At 39.2% G+C, this 18983-nt stretch overlaps 1 protein-coding gene across 2 annotated transcripts in view; it reads right to left on the bottom strand.

Annotated features, from left to right (window-relative positions):
* akap12b (A kinase (PRKA) anchor protein 12b) overlaps nt 1–18983 on the bottom strand; it is a 49690-nt gene that overhangs the window by 12037 nt on the left and 18670 nt on the right. The window contains exon 2 of one of the 2 annotated variants that reach the window (XM_060866119.1): nt 14024–14126. In XM_060866119.1, coding sequence (XP_060722102.1) covers nt 14024–14126 — 103 coding nt within the window. Of the gene's footprint in view, nt 1–84; nt 293–14023; nt 14127–18983 lie in introns of those variants that run through there. The other variant, XM_060866120.1, reaches the window with a different exon arrangement.

Raw genomic sequence — 18983 nt, 5'->3', positions numbered from 1 at the left:
AATAAATCACAAACTCTGACAACAGGTGATGACCGACATTTCATAAAATGTGAACGAATTTATCTTCTGAAAAAAACGTCTTACCTGTTAAAGTTATCGTCCCAAGCATTTGCAAAAGTTCTCCCCCCCCAAAAAAAAACACTTTAAAATCAACTTCTCTGAAAAAAAAAGAAGCTGTTTGGTTGTTTTAAGTGGTAGTTACAGAGTCTTGTCTCTCTCTCTCTCTTTTGTGAGCTCTCATGGAGGCCGCGCGTCTCCTTGTCTCTGTTTCTGGGTTACAATGGGCAGGAGAGGAGGGAGACTCACAAATTTCAACCCACGCTGACACCCAGGCCCCGACGTTGGACCTCCCCTCTGTTCCTTCCCCCACCCAACTTTCAGCTGTCCGATGCCCTTCTCTCTGAATAGAGCTTCCTCTTCCTCTCCCCTCTCTTCCTTCACCATTCCCATTCTCACAGGCTTCACTTTTCTTTCTTTCCTCCTTCCCCTCTCTCTCTCCATGAAATGACAAGGTCACAGAAATGTCAGGACATCAAATTCCATACATACCAGAATGGAGCGTAATGGGTAGATCTTCATGTGTTCTACATGTACACAGATTTTACTACATTCTCCTCCCCCGCTCTTTCCCTCTTTCACACCCCTCTCCCTCTATCTCTCTCTCTTTACATTGTTCTTTCTCTCTTTAGTAATAAAATTTTCCCTCCGTTCTCTCACGTATGATGGCTCTGACGTTACAGGAATGCTCGCTGAGATGCTCTCCGTCTGTAGATCTCTGGCACTCACTCTAGGAATTCGCTCAAAGCCTCGACAGACTACAAAGCACTAAAGCATTACAGATATATTTCTTCCATCCTGTCAGTCCATTTACTTATAAACTGACAGAGCTTTCCTAAGACATACTGTATACACATTTTGCTTACGTCAAGATGACGCAGACCAGCAACACCACCACTGGCACTAAGCTTTCTTAATAGATTTATTTGCTTTATGTTTTTTTTTTCCCCTGTCAGAAATAACTGCATCTAAGACAAGATCCAACAGATGCAATGCAAACTGTGATCTATGAATCACTGCTTTCTAAAAACCTAAAAATCTATGGTATCAATCAATGGTCTCGTAGATTGATGACGCATCCAGAACCGATTTCTCCAAACAGAGCTGAAGTTTCTTCCCAATAAATTAGGAATAACAAAAATGATAAAATATAAATATTTATTTCGTCATTCACTCATAATTGATCCTTATACAGAAGATTTGATTCTTGAAGCTTTTTACCAGTACGCTGGTATTCGGAAATGTTCAATCAGTTTAAAGACATGTCTGATGTTGTGACTATGAGTCTGATCTAAAGTGAGTCAAGACTCTGTTGTTCTTTCAGTGTGTTTTAGACGTGTGTTTTTCCCCCTGTTTGATAAACTAACACTGAATTTTAGTGTTGAAGAGAAATCTGAGCTGCTTTTTAGATGAACAAACACTTGGAGCATCTCAGAGAGCAGAAATGGGTTTGATATCAACATTTACTCTGAAGATACAAACATCTGTGTGGAGAAAAAATTAACCATATCTTATCTATGAATCTATCACCTCTAATATTGTAGAGAAAACCAGAAATAGTGATAAAATTCTACACTTAAAATCCTGAGTGTCTACTTTCATATGAGCTTCATATTATCCCCACTGTGGAGTGAGACATCGGACATGATGAAGATGTTCATTCGTCAACATGGACACAATAAAACTGGACCATATTTCAATACTTGGCCTCTCAAAAAAAGACTTTAAAGACTGTAAATCTGTTTGTTATAAAGACACAGGACTGTCCAGTTCAATTACCATATGAAACATCCTTCACTTTGCTTGTAAGCCAGAAGCTAAACTAACACTGCCCTAGTTCCAGCTCTAAAGTGTGCTAATGGCTCTTTGTGGCTGTAATTTAAAGCAGCTCAGGCATGTCTGACCCGGCCTGTGTTATAGGAGGAAAACACTGGGGAACACCGAGCAGATTCCTCACCCACAGAGGGCCCTAATCAGAGATCTCACACCTCCACATTGTCCTGCTGGAATGTGCAAATTCCAGGTGAAATGGTGAAATCTTTCTGTTTAAAGGGGTGATAACAGCCGGCCTTCAAGCCTCAAGACAAACTCCAGACACGGAACATTCTCAGAAACTCCACACAATCAGCAGGATGCTTCAATGGGAGGCTTGTGCAAACATCTCCACAAAAACTTCACCTTTGTTTTCATTCAAAAACCAAAGCAAATAATTAAAATGTTCTCATCTAGAAACGTGGCCTCGATTTTACCGGTGGCTTAAAATCTCAGCAGAATTTTTTTTTCTCCTCACAGAAAATTATCCACGTTTTTCTGTTTTAAAACCTGGCTGTGTTTCTCAGAGTTACATTCACTTTTTTGTGTTGTGTTAGAAAAGTGATAGATGGACAGACAGACAGATAGATAGATATATAGATAGACAGACTGACAGATAGATAGATAGACAGACAGACAGACAAAGAAAGTGATAATCAGACAGACAGATGTTTATGTCGTGTTTATACGGGGTCTTTAACCTCGTGCTCTGTCCAAAGCCTGATGAAACTTTTGCTCCATACAACTAAAGTTCATAAATGGTAAATGTCTGACTGTAAAACTGTATACGATGCCCTTTAACCTCAGAGTTCCTTCTCAGAAATTCAGCCCTGAGGTCAATACAATGAGCCTCCCAAATCCCATGGAGCTGACCTTCGTGTCTTTCCAACTTTGTAGCTTGAACACAATTCCAAGCTCTGCCGCATGAGCATGTCACTGACTGCTACTGACTGTCTGAGGGCGTGATACTAAGAGTAACATCACGCTAAGTGCGAGTGTGTCAGTGAACAGTCCATGAAAGGGTCACATTCAGTCCTCAGTGGGATGTACGAGAGGAGCTCGAGGGTCCCGTCACATCAGCTACGAGGGATATGACACACGGGAAAAGATTTTTAACTCTCAGTGAGTCAGTCTGAGAGGAATTCTGCACATACAGTACATGTAGTTTCCTCACACTGAGTCAACACTGTAGGGTGAATTCCTCAAAGGAAAGCCGTTCTTTCGGACTGTTCTTCCTCCATGAATCACTCCAAGACATAAAATACCTGTCGGCCACCACGAGCTGCTCCATGTACACTCTGAGTGTGTTATACGGATACTAAGAAATCTATTTTTATCAAATAAACACAAACAGTCAAAATGTTTATGTATTTATTTATCTGTTTATTTACTTGCAGCTGTTTTTTTTAAACTCTGACAGTGTTCAAAACCTCTTAAGCGCCTCTTTAAAAATAAATTTGATTGTTATTCTCACTCACTCTCACTCATTTTCTACCGCTTATCCAAACTACCTCGGGTCAAGGGGAGCCTGTGCCTATCTCAGGCATCATTGGGCATCAAGGCAGGATACACCCTGGACGGAGTGCCAACCCATCGCAGGGCACACACACACACTCTCATTCACTCACGCAATCACATACTACGGACAATTTTCCAGAGATGCCAATCAACCTACCATGCATGTCTTTGGACCGGGGGAGGAAACCGGAGTACCCGGAGGAAACCCCCGAGGCACGGGGAGAACATGCAAACTCCACACACACAAGGTGGAGGCGGGAATCGAACCCCCAACCCTGGAGCTGTAAGGCGAACGTGCTAGCCACTAAGCCACCGTGCCCCCCTTCAATTGTTATTAATATTAATATTAAAATCATTTTAAATTGTATTTTAATTATTCTGTATTTTGTTTTGGTATTTTAATTCCTTGTTTTTCCTTGATAGAGATTATAATCAGATCTAACAAAACAATATTTATTTATTTATTGATTGATTTATTTATTGATTTATTTATGGATATTTATTTATTTACTTATTAATTTATTTTATTCATTTATTTTTAAAACAAAGAACATTTCATTTCTTTATGTATGGAGCTTTTTTTGCTGTTTGTTTGCTGTTTTTTTTAATAAAATATTTTAATACAATTTTTCTTTCTTTTATTTACGGCATACAGATTATGACCAGTTCAGATTAATCTGAAAAGCACAAGTTTAAATCAAATGGGTAAAAACAAAACCTAATTTAAAAACACATTAATTATCTAAATTAATTATGTGTACATATACAACTGCAAATCAGTATATTCTTGTGTATTTTCCCTGTAATTGTTAATAGAACAATTTTAACTGGTTTACTCTACAGAGCTTGTTGAAGTGTTTAATGAACATTATTTATTTGTGTAAACGAGATGTAAACCTTCTCTGTCCCCCAACAATGATGCCGGTATCTCAACAATCAGGGAAACGTGACTGAATCCAAAAATGTGAGTCTAAGGTGTGGCTCTGTCTGTGCACAGGGCGAGGTGGACACACTGGGGGTTAGGGAGATGGTATGACATCATCACACACACACACACACACACACACACACACACACACACACACACACACACACACACACACACACACACACACATTCCTCGAGCTGGGGGATGAGGTTAAAATAATGGGAGGAAAAGGAAATGAGTGCTGTGTGTGGATCTAACCAGAGGGGGGTGGGGGGGTTGGGGGGGAGACAGATAGAGAGAAAGAGATGAATGAATTAAGAGAAAAAGAGAGGGGATATTAAAAAGAAAGTCTGTCTTTCTTTATGTTTTTCTTTCTCTCCTTCTTTTATTCCATCCAGCAAGTTTTTCTGTTATTTTACTCTTTACCAATTTCAGTTTAATAATCTCTCTCTCTCTCTCTCTCTCTCTCTCTCTCACACACACACACACACACACACACAGGCACACACACACACACCCACATCTCTCTTTCATCTTACTTTCTATGGATAACTGGAAGCAGAGGAATGTCACAGGAAAAGCACTCATTCTTTTGCGTCATGAATTTTTCTTCTTCTTTCTCTAGTTTCCTTCTCCAGAGCTGAGCTCATGTCCCACTCGCCTTGTTCCCAGCCTTCCTCTCTCTCTCTCTCTCTCTCTCTCTCTCTCTCTCCACATTCTTATTCCCATCTCAATATATGACTCACCTTTGCAATGATATAACATCTTAATAATGGCATTAGGACATTTTCATAATTCCAGGAATGCTTTTTTGTCCCGTTTATGTTTTTTTCCGTGAAGTGTAATACTTTATTGTTGCTATGGTTACCACACACAAACACACACACACACACACACACAGGGACTAGTAAGCAGATTAATAATGTGTGTACATGTTGATTTGTGTATCGAGGCTTTCTGTAAGAAGTTGTTTTGTTTTATTTATTTATTTATTTATTTATTTATTTATGGAAGGGGTCTTCAGTGTCAGCGAGTTATAACTTGGTGCAGTTCGACTCGGTTCCACGGCTTATTTTTTGTGTGTTTTAGAGTCTAACAACTCTGACAAACATCTTTTAATGGAGCAGCAAGGTGGAGACGGAGCCGAGGACAAGAGCAAATGATCGAGGATCAAAGTTTTATCCGCTCCTCATTACACAGCCTTGAGTAATCTCCTGTAGGTTCAGACCCTCATCACTGACCACCCAGAATTCACCTGAAAGGACGAGTGTGGTGGTTTAGACGAGACTTAACACACTGACACGGTGTAAATAAACACACACTGAACATCATCCTCATTAATAATAAACTATTAAACAGAAGAAATAGATAATCAGAACTCTTAAAAAGAGGTGCCTTAGGGTTTTAGATAGAACTCTGGGGTTCTGGACATTTGTGTTCTTCTGTATATCTGTTTTATACAGACGCTATTAAACCTTCTTATTTATGATATTCTGTGAGTTTATTGTGCACTTTAAATCTTTTCTTAAGTCCCAATGCTCCATTTGTTCCAGTTTTGTTCCATAATCTCTCTCTCTCTCTCTCTCTCTCTCTCTCTCTCTTTCTCTCAGAAAGAAAGACTTTCTTTTTCCTTTTTAATATCCCCTCTCTTTTTCTCTTCCTTCATTCATCTCTTTCTCTCTGTTTTTTTTGCCTGTCAATCCCTATTTTCTCTCTATCTGCTTATCTATGTAGCTCTCTCCCTCTGTCTCTTTCTCTCGGTCTCTCTCTCTGTGTCTATCTGTCAATCTGCCCCTATCTAGACATCTCTCTCTCTCTCTCTCTCTCTCTCTCTCTCTTTGTTAATTGCTTTTACTCTATGTATTTGTTTCTCTCTATCAATCTCTCTCTTTCTCTCTCTTTCTATCCGTTGATTCCTTCACATTATCTAGCCATTTATCTCTCTCTCTCTCTCAATCCATCTCTTTCTCTATATGTATTTGATTCCATCTGTCTGTCTCTCTGTCTGTCTGTCTCTCTGACAGTATTCTGCACAGACGCTTTCAGATACAAACCCGAGACGAGGAATCCAGGGAGCCGATACACGAAGACGTCCTTCACGTTCCCGTTCGGTGGCCCAAGTCTAGCTCAGTCATCAGGAAATGTACTTTCATCTCACACAATTACATCAATTCTTAAAGCAGCTCCTCCTCTGAATACGTACAGTACAATTTTCTTCACATATCTCAGCTCGGGAGGAAGTCGGGGTCGGAGCAAAGGGTCAGATGACAATACGGTGCCTCTGGAGAGGTCGAGGGTTAAGAGCCTGACTCAAGGGCTCTACATGGAAGCTTGGTGAACTCTCAGCTTCTCGCTTTCAGCACCAATGCAATAGAAATAAATCTGTGCTAATGACTGATCGTCTTCCTCATGTCTCTCACTCCACAGTGGTGTTAATATGAAGCTCATATGAAAGTAGACACTCAGGACTTTAAGAATGTGTAGAGTTTCATCACTATTTCTGTTTTTCTCTACAATACTAGAGGTGATATTTTCATAGAAAAGATTCGGCTCATTTTTTCTCCACACAGATGTTTGTATCTTCAGAGTAAATGTTGATATCAAACCCATTTCTGCTCTCTGAGATGCTCCATGTGTTTGTTCATCTAAAAAGCAGCTCAGATTTCTCTTCAACACTAAAATATTAAAAAACACACGTCTAAAACAGACTGAAAGAACAACAGAGTCTTGACTCATTTTAGATCAGACTCACACACATCAGACACAACATCAGACACTTCTCTATACTTAGTGAACATTTCCCAGAATTCCGTTTCCTTTCCATCTGTAAAAAAGTTTTATCACATCTTATGTTTTTTTTTTCCAGAGCTGTCGTTCCTGTCATGAAAACACACCACATATAACCAGCAGTTAATGATCTATAGGACATTTCCCGAATCGGTCCTTAAGTGTTTCTGAAGAGACAGGTCTTTAATATCGGGAAGAATTTTTTTAACATCGCTGACACAAAATCCATGAGGAGCAAAGTGGATTTTTGTAGCTGGGGATTTTTTACAGTTTTCTACAGTTCTGGCAAGACGAAGAGAGCTGACCCGCAGCTCCGAGCAACTGGGATGCGTCTGAAAGCCAGAACGCTTTCTCTGTGAAAAGGCTGATGAAATGCTTTTGGCAAATGTACAGCACTCTCTTGTAGAACCTGATCATTCGCATGTGTGTAAACACACACACACACACACACACAAAACAAACAATGCTGGATAATTGGATGCATATGCAAAAAATAATTTCTAGATACCCAAACAACTGGATAACTCAAATATCCTGTCATCTTTCTAAACACACACACAGGCACACACACACACAGAGTTTTCTGACTAGCATCTGTATGAGATAATAGTTGATCTCATGCTCTGGATCGTTTCAGACGTCCCCTCCTCGACAGCTGGGAGGAACCAAGGAAGTTGTTTCATTCTTTCTGTGTGTGTGTGTGTGTGTGTGTGTGTGTGTGTGTGAGTGTAAGTATATTCAAATCCATACAGATTAATGCATGTAATCTGTGTGCAATCATACGTGTTTATATGTTTTGCAATTATCCTACACGCCCCGTGCGGCTGCATTCAGGCCGTGCGGGTGGCCGTTAGCGTTGGTGATTATTCACAGTGTGCAAACTCATCACAATAGCTCGAGTTTTTTGGCAGAAGTGGAGAAATTGCACAATGCAGTACATTCTTGGCAAGGGCTCAAAAATAAACTCCACTAGCTACAGAATATCGAGTGCTCCTCCCAGGCCGGAGTGAGTATAAGTGTGTGAGGGAGATATTTAGACAGAGACTGCACTGACCCAGTGTTTCTACTCCATACTTGTGGGAGGAGATGGCCAGACAAAGAAAAGACACCCACGCCCTTGAACACAGACACAAACACATACATAACTCAAGCAAAGTCTTACTTCAAACAGAAGTGATTTATTCCTTAATTATATCAGGAAATGACTTTTTGTGTGTGTGTATGTGTGTCATTTTGCTTGGAAGTTGTGTGGAGCAAAATTAATTAATTAATGAAATACAAAGTCTAAGGGCAGTGTCCTGTCATTTCAATGAGGAGAAATAAAAGATAAAAAAGAAATAAATAAATAAAAAAGAACCATCTTAGATGCTCCAGTCCAAAGTTTTATCCTCAGAATTTTTGTCCTTACCGTTTTTCTGGTCTCAAATGTGCCAAATACCAAAGGCAGAAAAAAGATCTCTCTCTCACACACACACACTGAAATGTGCTGAAACTGATCTTGAGCTGCTTGTCAGAATAAAACACAAGCATTTCCTGCTTCACAATGCTGTATTACGTAATATATAAAACACTCTATTATAGGAAACTAATCAACAACAGGGTGGTATGAGTTCCCGTTACCACCCTCACGGTGATGATTTCAGATTTACAGCATGTCCGGATGTGTTTATTGCTTTCACAAAGAATTTAGCACATAGTTCGTTTCTGTCACTTACGCTACAGCAGCTATGCTACAGGTCCAGATAACTCTGGCTGAATGAGCTGTTGCTAGAGAAACAATAATGCATTAGAATAAACACATCAGTAAGATATATTTCTATGCTATATATAAGGCTGTGGAACTGTTACAGAGAACAAAAATCAACTCCTTCTGACCAATCGGTAAACAGCGCTGTGATATAAACCACGTTCCCAGCCCGACAGTTTCCCACACTGGTTCTGAGATGAGCGCTCGCGTGTAAAGGGTGGGTGTGTGTTTACATGTCCATCCTGTGTGTGTGACGGTGCATACGTGCATGTCTGTGTGTGTTCGAGTGTTTCAGGGCTGATCTTAAGGCCTCCTGTGAGAAACACGTCTTCCTCGGTGGGTTTCCTTCCTTCACTTTGTCTGCAGTTGGACAGGGAAAGGGGCTGTTGTACACTGTTCAAATCTTCACTCTTCACCCAAATAAGATGTTCAGACAAAATGTCTGACTAAAACAAGGAGAGTTTTGATTTGAAGTCCAAAAAAGTTCTTAACATTCAAAGAGATGTGTGTGAATTTTTTGTGTTTGGTGTGGGTGAGGAGGGGTGTTGTGTTTGGTGTGGGTGAGGAGTGGTATTGTGTTTGGTGTGGGTGGGGTTCTGTGTTTGGTGTGGGTGAGGAGGGGTTCTGTGTTTGGTGTGGGTGGGGGAGAGGTGTCAGTTGAGGGATCAAGTGCTATTTATAAGAATAATTACCTTATTAATTGTATTCATAAATATAATTTATCGTTTATTTATTTTTTTCATGTTTGTAAAGGGAAATTTTAAAGGAAAAAAAAAACAGTATAATTTTTCTACAGTCTGTATTTTCTATCCCTGATTTTTTCATGTTTAAAGGGGAGTACTTGTGTTGTCGATGCTAGTAAAACTTCTCTGGATGCTTCTCGTCAAAAAAAAATTATGTGATCTCTTGAGGTGTCATAATCTAAAGCAGGACCATAAAAACAACATGCATCTACAGATAAGTTCCACAAATAAGTTCCTGAAATGGTTCCTGCAACAAAATTACACCTGGAGCTATAGCAAAATATATATATATATATATATATATATATATATATATATATATATATATATATATATATGTATATATATATATATATATATATATATATATACATATATATATATATAAATATAATAATGACTTAAATGGGTTTATTTTGTATGCTATGAATTAACTAAATAACTAAATAAGTCATTGAATAAGTCCTTTTAAAAAATCAACATTATTTCCTTCGTCAGTCTGTAATTTTTATCCCTGATTTTTTTTTCAGGGTTAAAAGCGAGTACTTATAGACTAGTGGACTTACTGAGTCACAGAATCAAAAACCTTCTGTGTAAGAAGTTAAACTAATAATAATAATGTGCCATGAAGCAGAATATTTTCATGCCGTGAAGCAAAACTCACACTGAAGTAATGTCACTGTCTTGCATTTTGCGTCACTTTTTATTACTTTGCATTGTTTTGGTTTCTGTGAAGTGATGGGGGCAGGACAGTGTAGTTAGATCCTGTCCTTCTGTAGTGTTATCAGAAGACATTCCTGCTCCTGCTTCTTCAGACTCTGTAGCTTTATCTGGCTCAGAGCCCTAACCCCCTCTCTCACACACACATGTTTCAGTCAGCTGCCACTTTTGCCCCACCTTGCACTTCATCTCTCCATCTACCCCAGAGTCCCTCGACAGGGTGAGTCGTTTCAAAACGCTGACATGATAGCAGCATTCCAGACATTCTATACATCCAGGCGGTGCAGTGCTGACATCTCTGGATAACGGCTTTGACCTACAGTCTTACACTCTAAACATATTGACCTTTGAGATTTCAGTCTCTTGGGGTTTTGTGAATGCAAACAGATGTTGGTGCAGTTTTGAAAAATAGAGATGAAGAATGCAATTCAACACAAGCAGCATGGTCTCGGGCATCCGTTGATCCACAAATCCTAAATGCTGGAATTAAACCCACAATTTTAGAAGTGTGTGGGAATCAAACCCATGAGCTTGCGATTGGAAGCATGTGGAAAACAAATCAAATATGGCAGCCTTGGAAAGACAGAACCCATTATTTTTTAATTGAAAGAATATGGGACTCAAACCACTGGTGATGGTTTGAATCCATCTCCGTAATGTTTTGTTATGTTGGGAAGTGAACCCATGATGTTTGGACAGGAATCAGGTGCAGATTTTATCATTTAAACGCATAGTGCTGGAATTGTGAATTAACTGAATCAATTTGTGTAAAATATTTTTTGTTTTGAAACTGAACCAACAATGTTTGTACTGGAATCTTAACAAGCAAGGAAATGATGTTGTAATTGGAAGCGTGTGAGAATCACGCCCATGATTTTAGAGTCGGAAGCATGAGGAAAACACCAATGGTGTCAGGATCAGAAGTTTCCCTAGTGTTTTGTTGTTTTGGGAACTGATCTGGAATAATGTGTGGATTTAAATGAGTGTGGGATTTAAACGCTTGGTGCTAAAATTGGAAGACTGATGGATTTGAAGCCATGATGATGGGACCAGAAGGAGACTGGGGGAGTCGTGGCCTAATGGTTAGAGAGTTTGACTCCTAACCCTAAGGTTGTGGGTTCGAGTCTCGGGCCGGCAATACCACAACTGAGGTGCCCTTGAGCAAGGCACTGAACCCCCCCAACTGCTCCCCGGGCGCCGCAGCATAAACGGCTGCCCACTGCTCCGGGTGTGTGTTCACGGTGTGTGTGAGTTCACTGCTGTGTGTGCACTTTGGATGGGTTAAATGCAGAGAACAAATTCTGAGTATGGGTCACCATACTTAGCTGTATGTCACGTCACTTTCACTTTTACGTTCATAACAATCACTAACCATAGCTACCTTGCTGCGATTTGAAGCATGTGGGAATCACGCTTATCAAAATAGGATTCGAAGAGTGTTGGGAACCGAATCTACAAAAATTCCAAATCCATGAAGATGGGATTGAAACAATGTGAGAATAAATAGAAATCAAATGCAATGATGATGGGATTGAAAGCACACAGACAAAAAAACCCTAATAGTGTGAATAGTGTGAAGAGTGTGGGAATTGAAACCACGATGTTGGGATTGGAAGCATCATAGAAATAAACAACATCATTTGGAAATGGAAGTTTCTGGGAATTGAAATCATGATACTGCGATTGGAAGAGTGTGGGAACTGATAACCATGATCGAATTGGCGTTGTGTGGAATCTAAAGTGGTGACGTGTCACTTAATAAGGGCTGATTTGGTAAATGTCCTATAGATCATGAACAACTGTTTATATGTGGTGTTTAAGCATGACAGCAACGCCAGGTCTGAAAAAATGTGGGCATGATGTTTGGACTGGAATTATGTGGGAATCATGTTACTGAGATGGAACACATGTAGAATTCAAAGCTATGATGTTGGCGCTCAAAGACAGCGTGGGACTCAAACCAGAGATGCCGGAATTTGAAGAATGTGGGAATCACACCCATGATGTTGGAATCGGAGGTTTGTGGAAAACCATCATAGAAAAACTGAAAGTAGATGGAATTTAACCCAAGATGGTGAGACTAGAAGAAGTGAGTTACAAACAAAAGACAAAAGTGCATGAATCCATCTTACGATGCTGAGACTGAACTCACATCTGAACTAAATCCATAATATTCATCATAGGATTTGAAGCATTTGCAGTTTCCAGAGTTTCAGCAACATGTGTGAACTGAAGCCAAGACATGAATCATGATCCTCACTAAAGGCACTTAAAGTGTGGTTATTAAAGACTCATCAATGTTGTCGACAGGATAAAATTGTAAATCTTAATGGTTATAACGATGCAGCAGTTCCTCTGAAGAACACCAGCTATCTCTGCATTTAAAGTCGTCTCAAGTTTCTCCACACGGTGAGATAAGTTCATTTAAAACATCCACAGGGCTCTCTGAAGCTCCACCGGGTCACGGCTCGCTAAATATTTTGGGAAGGAAGTGGCTCGGTGGTCTATCGAAGTTTAAAGGAAGCAAAAGAACAAATAAACTGCTCTCTCACACACATACACACACCACAGAGAGCTCTGGAGGTCTGTAAAAAAAAAAGATCTACTGGCTTTCTGACAGGTCAAAGTGAGGAGAAAACCAGAAAGTTGCACTGAGAACCAGAAACACCTTCAACAGCTTAATAATAACTTAATAACAGCTTAATAATGGCACAATGAACCAGATTTAAGCAGGTTTAATCAGGTTTTGTAATCAGTTAACAAGCCCAAACTTTCACTGCAAATCTGGACAGAAAGTTCAACAAAAAGTTCCTGAAATGGTTCCTGTGAGGTGTCGTTAAAACAGCAGTAATGTATTCATGTCCATCATTCAATATGGTGAATTCAACACGATAAAATCCCACAAATACGCTCCTGAATACATAACCTACGTTTCGTGTCTAATGATGTCATGAGTAACTGGCAGGGGCATTGATATAAAATCATTGAAAAAATAATAATAAAAGATGCGCTGGGGCAAGTGTTAAGGATATCATACATAATTATATGAGTCATTTTAATGTTTGTACATTTTTAAAGGGAATAACAGTATTTCCTTTTTCATTCTGTATTTTTTTCTTTCAAGTTTAAAGCTGAGTACCGGTAGACACGAGTGAAAAACCCCGTCTTGTGACACCCTGGCCATGGCGGAGGTGTGAAAAACACACAGGTGAGTTAAATAATCTGAATGTGGACATCAGAAACCATGGAACTTACTTTGTGTGAAAAGTGACACACCTTTTGGAATTTTTAGACATCACCGAATCAGAATCAGTGCACAAGTTTCTGTGTGAGACTTTAATAATAATAATAATAATAATAATAATAATAATAATAATAATAATAATAATTAACAATATTAATAACAATATTAACAATAATAATAAAGCTGCAAAGCAAAACTGACACTAGTTGGTTTAGTTCCTGTGAAGTGATGGGAATGTCTTTCACTCCCAGACACACACACACACACACACACACACACACACACACACACACACACACACACACACACACACACACACACACTTCTCTGTAGGTGTCCCTGTATGGGATTATGTGCTGAGACAGAGGGATATAAGGGGGTAAAAGATAAGGATGGGTGGTCTCTTGGTGAGACATACCACACAAACAAATGTAAACACACACACATACACACACACACAGACCTACCCTCGGCCAGAGTATTGTCCTCATCTGGTCCGTTAAATTCTGTCTGCTCATCCGTCTTCCCGTTGAGGCTGGAGACTGAGATCTGTCCATTCTTCTGCAACTGCTACACAGGGAACAAGACATTGCTTACAAACTGATAAACACACACACACACACAAAGGCAAAAACACACAGACAGACAGACAGACAGACAGACAGACAGAAAACAGTTCTAGAAAACGATGCTTAGACATATCGATATAAACACACAATAAAACACGTATAAATAAATAAATAAATAAACCGATCAGCACAGTACAGGTGAACACAATCAGGCAACACCATGACAAGACAGGACTAACACAAGAAGAAAATGACATGAAAGTAATGTTCAGAAACATGTAGCATCACTGAGAAGGAAAATCTGTGACAAATAAGATGTACGTAAGCATGAACGATAATGATTTGCTCTTGTGTTGACTTCCTGTATTAATGACCAGTCTCAGCCTCTGACGTCACACCTGTGAATCTTATGCATACGTTGCACAGCAATGAAGTCTGAAGTCATCATCTGATTGGTTGGATTTTGAAGGATGTGTGTGGAATGTTTTATGTAAAGAAAGATGTCATAACGCTATACTTCCCTCACGGATGAAGGAAGCCATGGTGTTTATGACTGTGTCAGTGAGCGCTAAGGAGGATCAAACGCAGCCTTGTCCTGTCGACTTGATTGACTTGGCATTAACTTTGATGTTCTTAAATACAAACCTTACAAACTTTCTCAAGTTTCTGTCAGATAATGTACTTTACTCACATCCTGGCACGGTGGTTTGCACTGACATTACCACACACACTCGTCAAGTGGCTAATCAGACTAATGGATCAGGCCGGGCTCCAGAAGAATGATGCCTCTTAAGAGGATCCTGTTATCAAGGAGCTGCCGTGCACTTTAACAAGCGCTTTCCTACTTTCTGTCGTCACTCTGCCCTTTAAACAAGGAGGGTTTTCCTCACTGTCTGCTCCCTGTTACTACTGACTCGCTTGCCATGAAGGAGACGCTAGAAACCATGTGGAAATTCTATAGAGGAGATTAAAGAGAATAGAGACAACAAATATATACAAAAATAGACTTTCGAGGAAAGTGGAACAATTCCTGCAATTCAACTTTGGACAGATTGACAGTATAGTAGTAAGTGATTATTAAATAGACTGTTAGTGTGAGTAATAAGAGAGAGAAAGAGAGAGAGAGAGAGAGAGAGAGAGAGAGAGAGAGAGAGAGAGAGAGAGAGAGAGAGAGAAAGAGAGCGAGAGAGAGAGGAGAGAGAGACAGAGAGACAGACGAGGAGAGAGAGAGAGAGAGAGAGAGAGAGAGGCAGAGAGAAAGAGAGAGAGATGATATATACATGTTAAGAGGCAGAAATCTGATGATCTATACTTTAATTGAGTTGAGGAAAAAATGTGAGCAAATGCAATGACACGAATGGTGTTAATGAGTTTATAGGAGAAGCAACAGGTGTCCGTTTGACCCCACCTGGCTCCTGACACGGAGACCCTCATCTCATGACTTTCATTGCCCACATTCCAAACATCCTGTGTGGAATTCCACAGCCTGATGGGGCAGACACTCCCACCCTCACACACCAAATATCTGCCCCCTTACCCCCACCCTCCCCTTATCCTTTACCTCCCACTGCCATCAAGACCCCCCTCAGTAAGTGCTTAAGCTTTTAATATCTGCTCTGTTGAAGGATGACAAAGAAAAAGAAATGTTGTGTAAATAAATAACCATAAATTGAAATATTTATAAAATTTGTTTAAAGCTGAACTAAAAAAATAGAATTCTGTGAGCGGTCTTAATAGGTGTGGCTTAATATTCTAATGAGCGCTATAGTTGTGACTGGATTATTTTTTCCCCCATGCTAGACAGAAAGTTCTCATTCGGTGTAAAAGTAGCTGAAAGCAATGCTCTGAAAGTATTGGAACGACGAGATGTGGATCTAAGACCAGCGTTCAGCTTTTATTTTCTGCCATTTACACACAGATGTGATCGACATCATAAAACATAGAACCTTTTGTATCCCACTACCCCATTTTTTAGGTGAGCAAAAGTATAGGAACGGAAAAGGCCTAAGGTACATATAAAGATTTTAGACGATTCTCTTGATTTTCTTTCTCCAAAGCTACACATAAGACCTAAAACACCCTCCTAGTTATCTGCATTTCAGTCTACAAGCTAGGCTAGTCAGCTAACCAGAGGTAGCTAGGCCTGGAGAGCGTTGCTATGGTTACAGTGTAAGTGTTGTGTGAGATGCTATTTTTCCTGCAATAACAGCATAAAAAAAAAATCTGTGTTTTTTTTTTTTACGCACACACACACACACACATACAATAACTACCCTACGCATTCAATTCTCTTTGGTCTCGTGTGTGTCTGGATGCTTGTCCTGATGAAGCTACAACATCCAGACACACACACATGCTACAGCATCCAGACACACACACCACACACATACTACTAAAAACTACTGTACACATTCTCTTAAGCCTGTGTGTGTGTGTATCTGTGTGTGTATATGGATGCCATAGCATCATGAGGACATCTTTAGGACAGTTCCACAGAAATAAGGTTGGTGATAAGGTTATGTTGATAAACAATCGCAGGATTTAACTCAAAAACCAAGCAAAAGCCATTATATTCAAGGAGCTCACGATTTCGCAAAATGGCCGCAAGATTAGAGCCGAGACACGTCTTGTGACATCATCACAACATGCAGTTTTCATGCATGATTCATGGGTGTGGAACACTAGTACAAATCTTAGAGGGAGTCATTACATATGTGTCTTCACTCGAAGGAGTTCAAGAGAAGAATTCTGTGTTTACGATTTCACCAATTTGAGTAGATTTAAAAAAAATGTAAAAAAAATAATAAGCATTTTGAAATAAATAACAACAACCCTAAAGTGTTTCTTTTTGTTTTTCTTATCCTACTTTTTATTGTTATTATTATCTTAAGACACAGCTACGTGTTTGCAGAGAAATTATTCCTCTGCCGAGTTTTAAATATCGGCTTGTTTATTTCTCATTTTGTTGTTCTGTTGGCAGAAATGTTTCTTATTTTATTCATAAAAACTCTAAGAAAGCAAGATGACAAGATAAATGTACGTCAGATGTCTTGTGTGACAGAGAAACCATGTAGTGACTGATTAATGAGAGAAAACCACATCATGTTTGAACTTCAGGTGATGTTGTGCTTTTTACCAGCAAACGGACTTCTGGGAAATTTTCATTCAGTATAAAGACTTGTCTGATGTTGTGTGTGTGAGTCAGGACCCTGTTGTTCTTTCAGTGTGTTTTAGACGTGTGTTTTTCCCTGTTTGATAAACCAACACTGAATTTTAGTGTTGAAGAGAAATCTGAGCTGCTTTTTAGATGAACAAACACATGGAGCATCTCAGAGAGCAGAAATGGGTTTGATATCAACATTTACTCTGAAGATACAAACATCTGTGTGGAGAACAAATGAGCCGAATCTTTTCTATGAAAATATCACCTCTAGTATTGTAGAGAAAAACAGAAATAGTGATGAAACTCTACACATTCTTAAAGTCCTGAGTGTCTACTTTCATATGAGCTTCATATTAACACCACTGTGGAGTGACACGTGAGGAAGACGTTCAGTCATCAACATGGACACGATAAAAACAGTCTTTCTTTCAAGCCTCGTCTGGACAAGCAGTCGTCGGTGAAGTAGAGAGACAAAGCTAGTAAAAAGTCATTGACACGCCATTAGCTCTAAAAGCTGATAACGTGACGTGTAACATGAGGTCTGACCTGCCGAGTAAAGTGAGGTCTGACCTACAGCAGTAGATGTAGATGTCTCCAGAAAAAGCTAATCACCATCATCATAAACACACACACTACAACATTGTTCTTCAGTTTTACACCAACCATTATAAATAAATAAATAAATAAATAAATGGGTCAGCACACAGGAAAACAGATTCATGTATAACGGCAACATCGCAAGGAGCTCAGACCACAGCTGGAAACGCTAAAGTATTCTAAACAAACGAATAAAAAATGTTCGTTCACTGTATCAATGTTCACTGTATGTCTGATTTACAGTTAGCCACGCCCACACACTGCATATAAGGCAATGGTTACAGCCTTATCTCTCACAACTAAATAAAAGTCTCCTGACAGAAAACATCAACGACTACAAACGTTTTAAATCGCTTTTCATTACAAATGAAGTGAAAATGATCAAAGATCCTATTGACCACAATACTATAAAACTGTATATAACTTTTAGTAACAAGCATAAAGCTGACATCTCGTGTTGGTCACATCATTTTTGCTTTTTTTTAAACATACAAATTTATGAAATAAGTGACAAAATGTGAAATGACTTATTCAAAATCTGCTTCTTGCAGATCAAACACACCAACACAGCTGTGTCTTGAAATAATAATAAAAAATAAAAAATAAATAAAATAGTAATAAAAATAAATAGAAACCCTGTATATATCATAATAAAGAAAAAATGAAATCAGTCTCTTTATTTTTTCACTTTCTTTTTGTGATTGTTGCAGCAAAAAATGGCTGCTGCTCTGTTTTTTATTCTTTAATTTTTATTTGTTTTATTCTTTAATTTAATTTGTGATACAACTTCCTACATCTTCAGTGAAATCCCAAGCAAAGGATTCTACTTTTAAGCTCCTTCCAGTGACGACACCTACGTAAGGACTTTTTACGAGATCTGTACTTATGTTCCACTCACGTGAACCGTGGAAGATATTTACATTTATCTGATTTGTCAGACATTTTTATCTCATTTTATACAACATGATTGAGGGTTAAGGGCCTTCCTTGCTCAGGGGCCCAATAGAGGGAGCTTGGTGGACCTGGGATTCGAGCTCACAATCTGATAAGTAGTCCAACACATTATCCACTAATTAATCTACCACCTACACAAAAGAG

Source organism: Tachysurus vachellii, chromosome 3, assembly GCF_030014155.1.
Source record: "Tachysurus vachellii isolate PV-2020 chromosome 3, HZAU_Pvac_v1, whole genome shotgun sequence".
In the NCBI taxonomy this organism is placed as follows: domain Eukaryota; kingdom Metazoa; phylum Chordata; class Actinopteri; order Siluriformes; family Bagridae; genus Tachysurus; species Tachysurus vachellii.
This window is presented reverse-complemented; position numbering and strand designations above follow the sequence as displayed.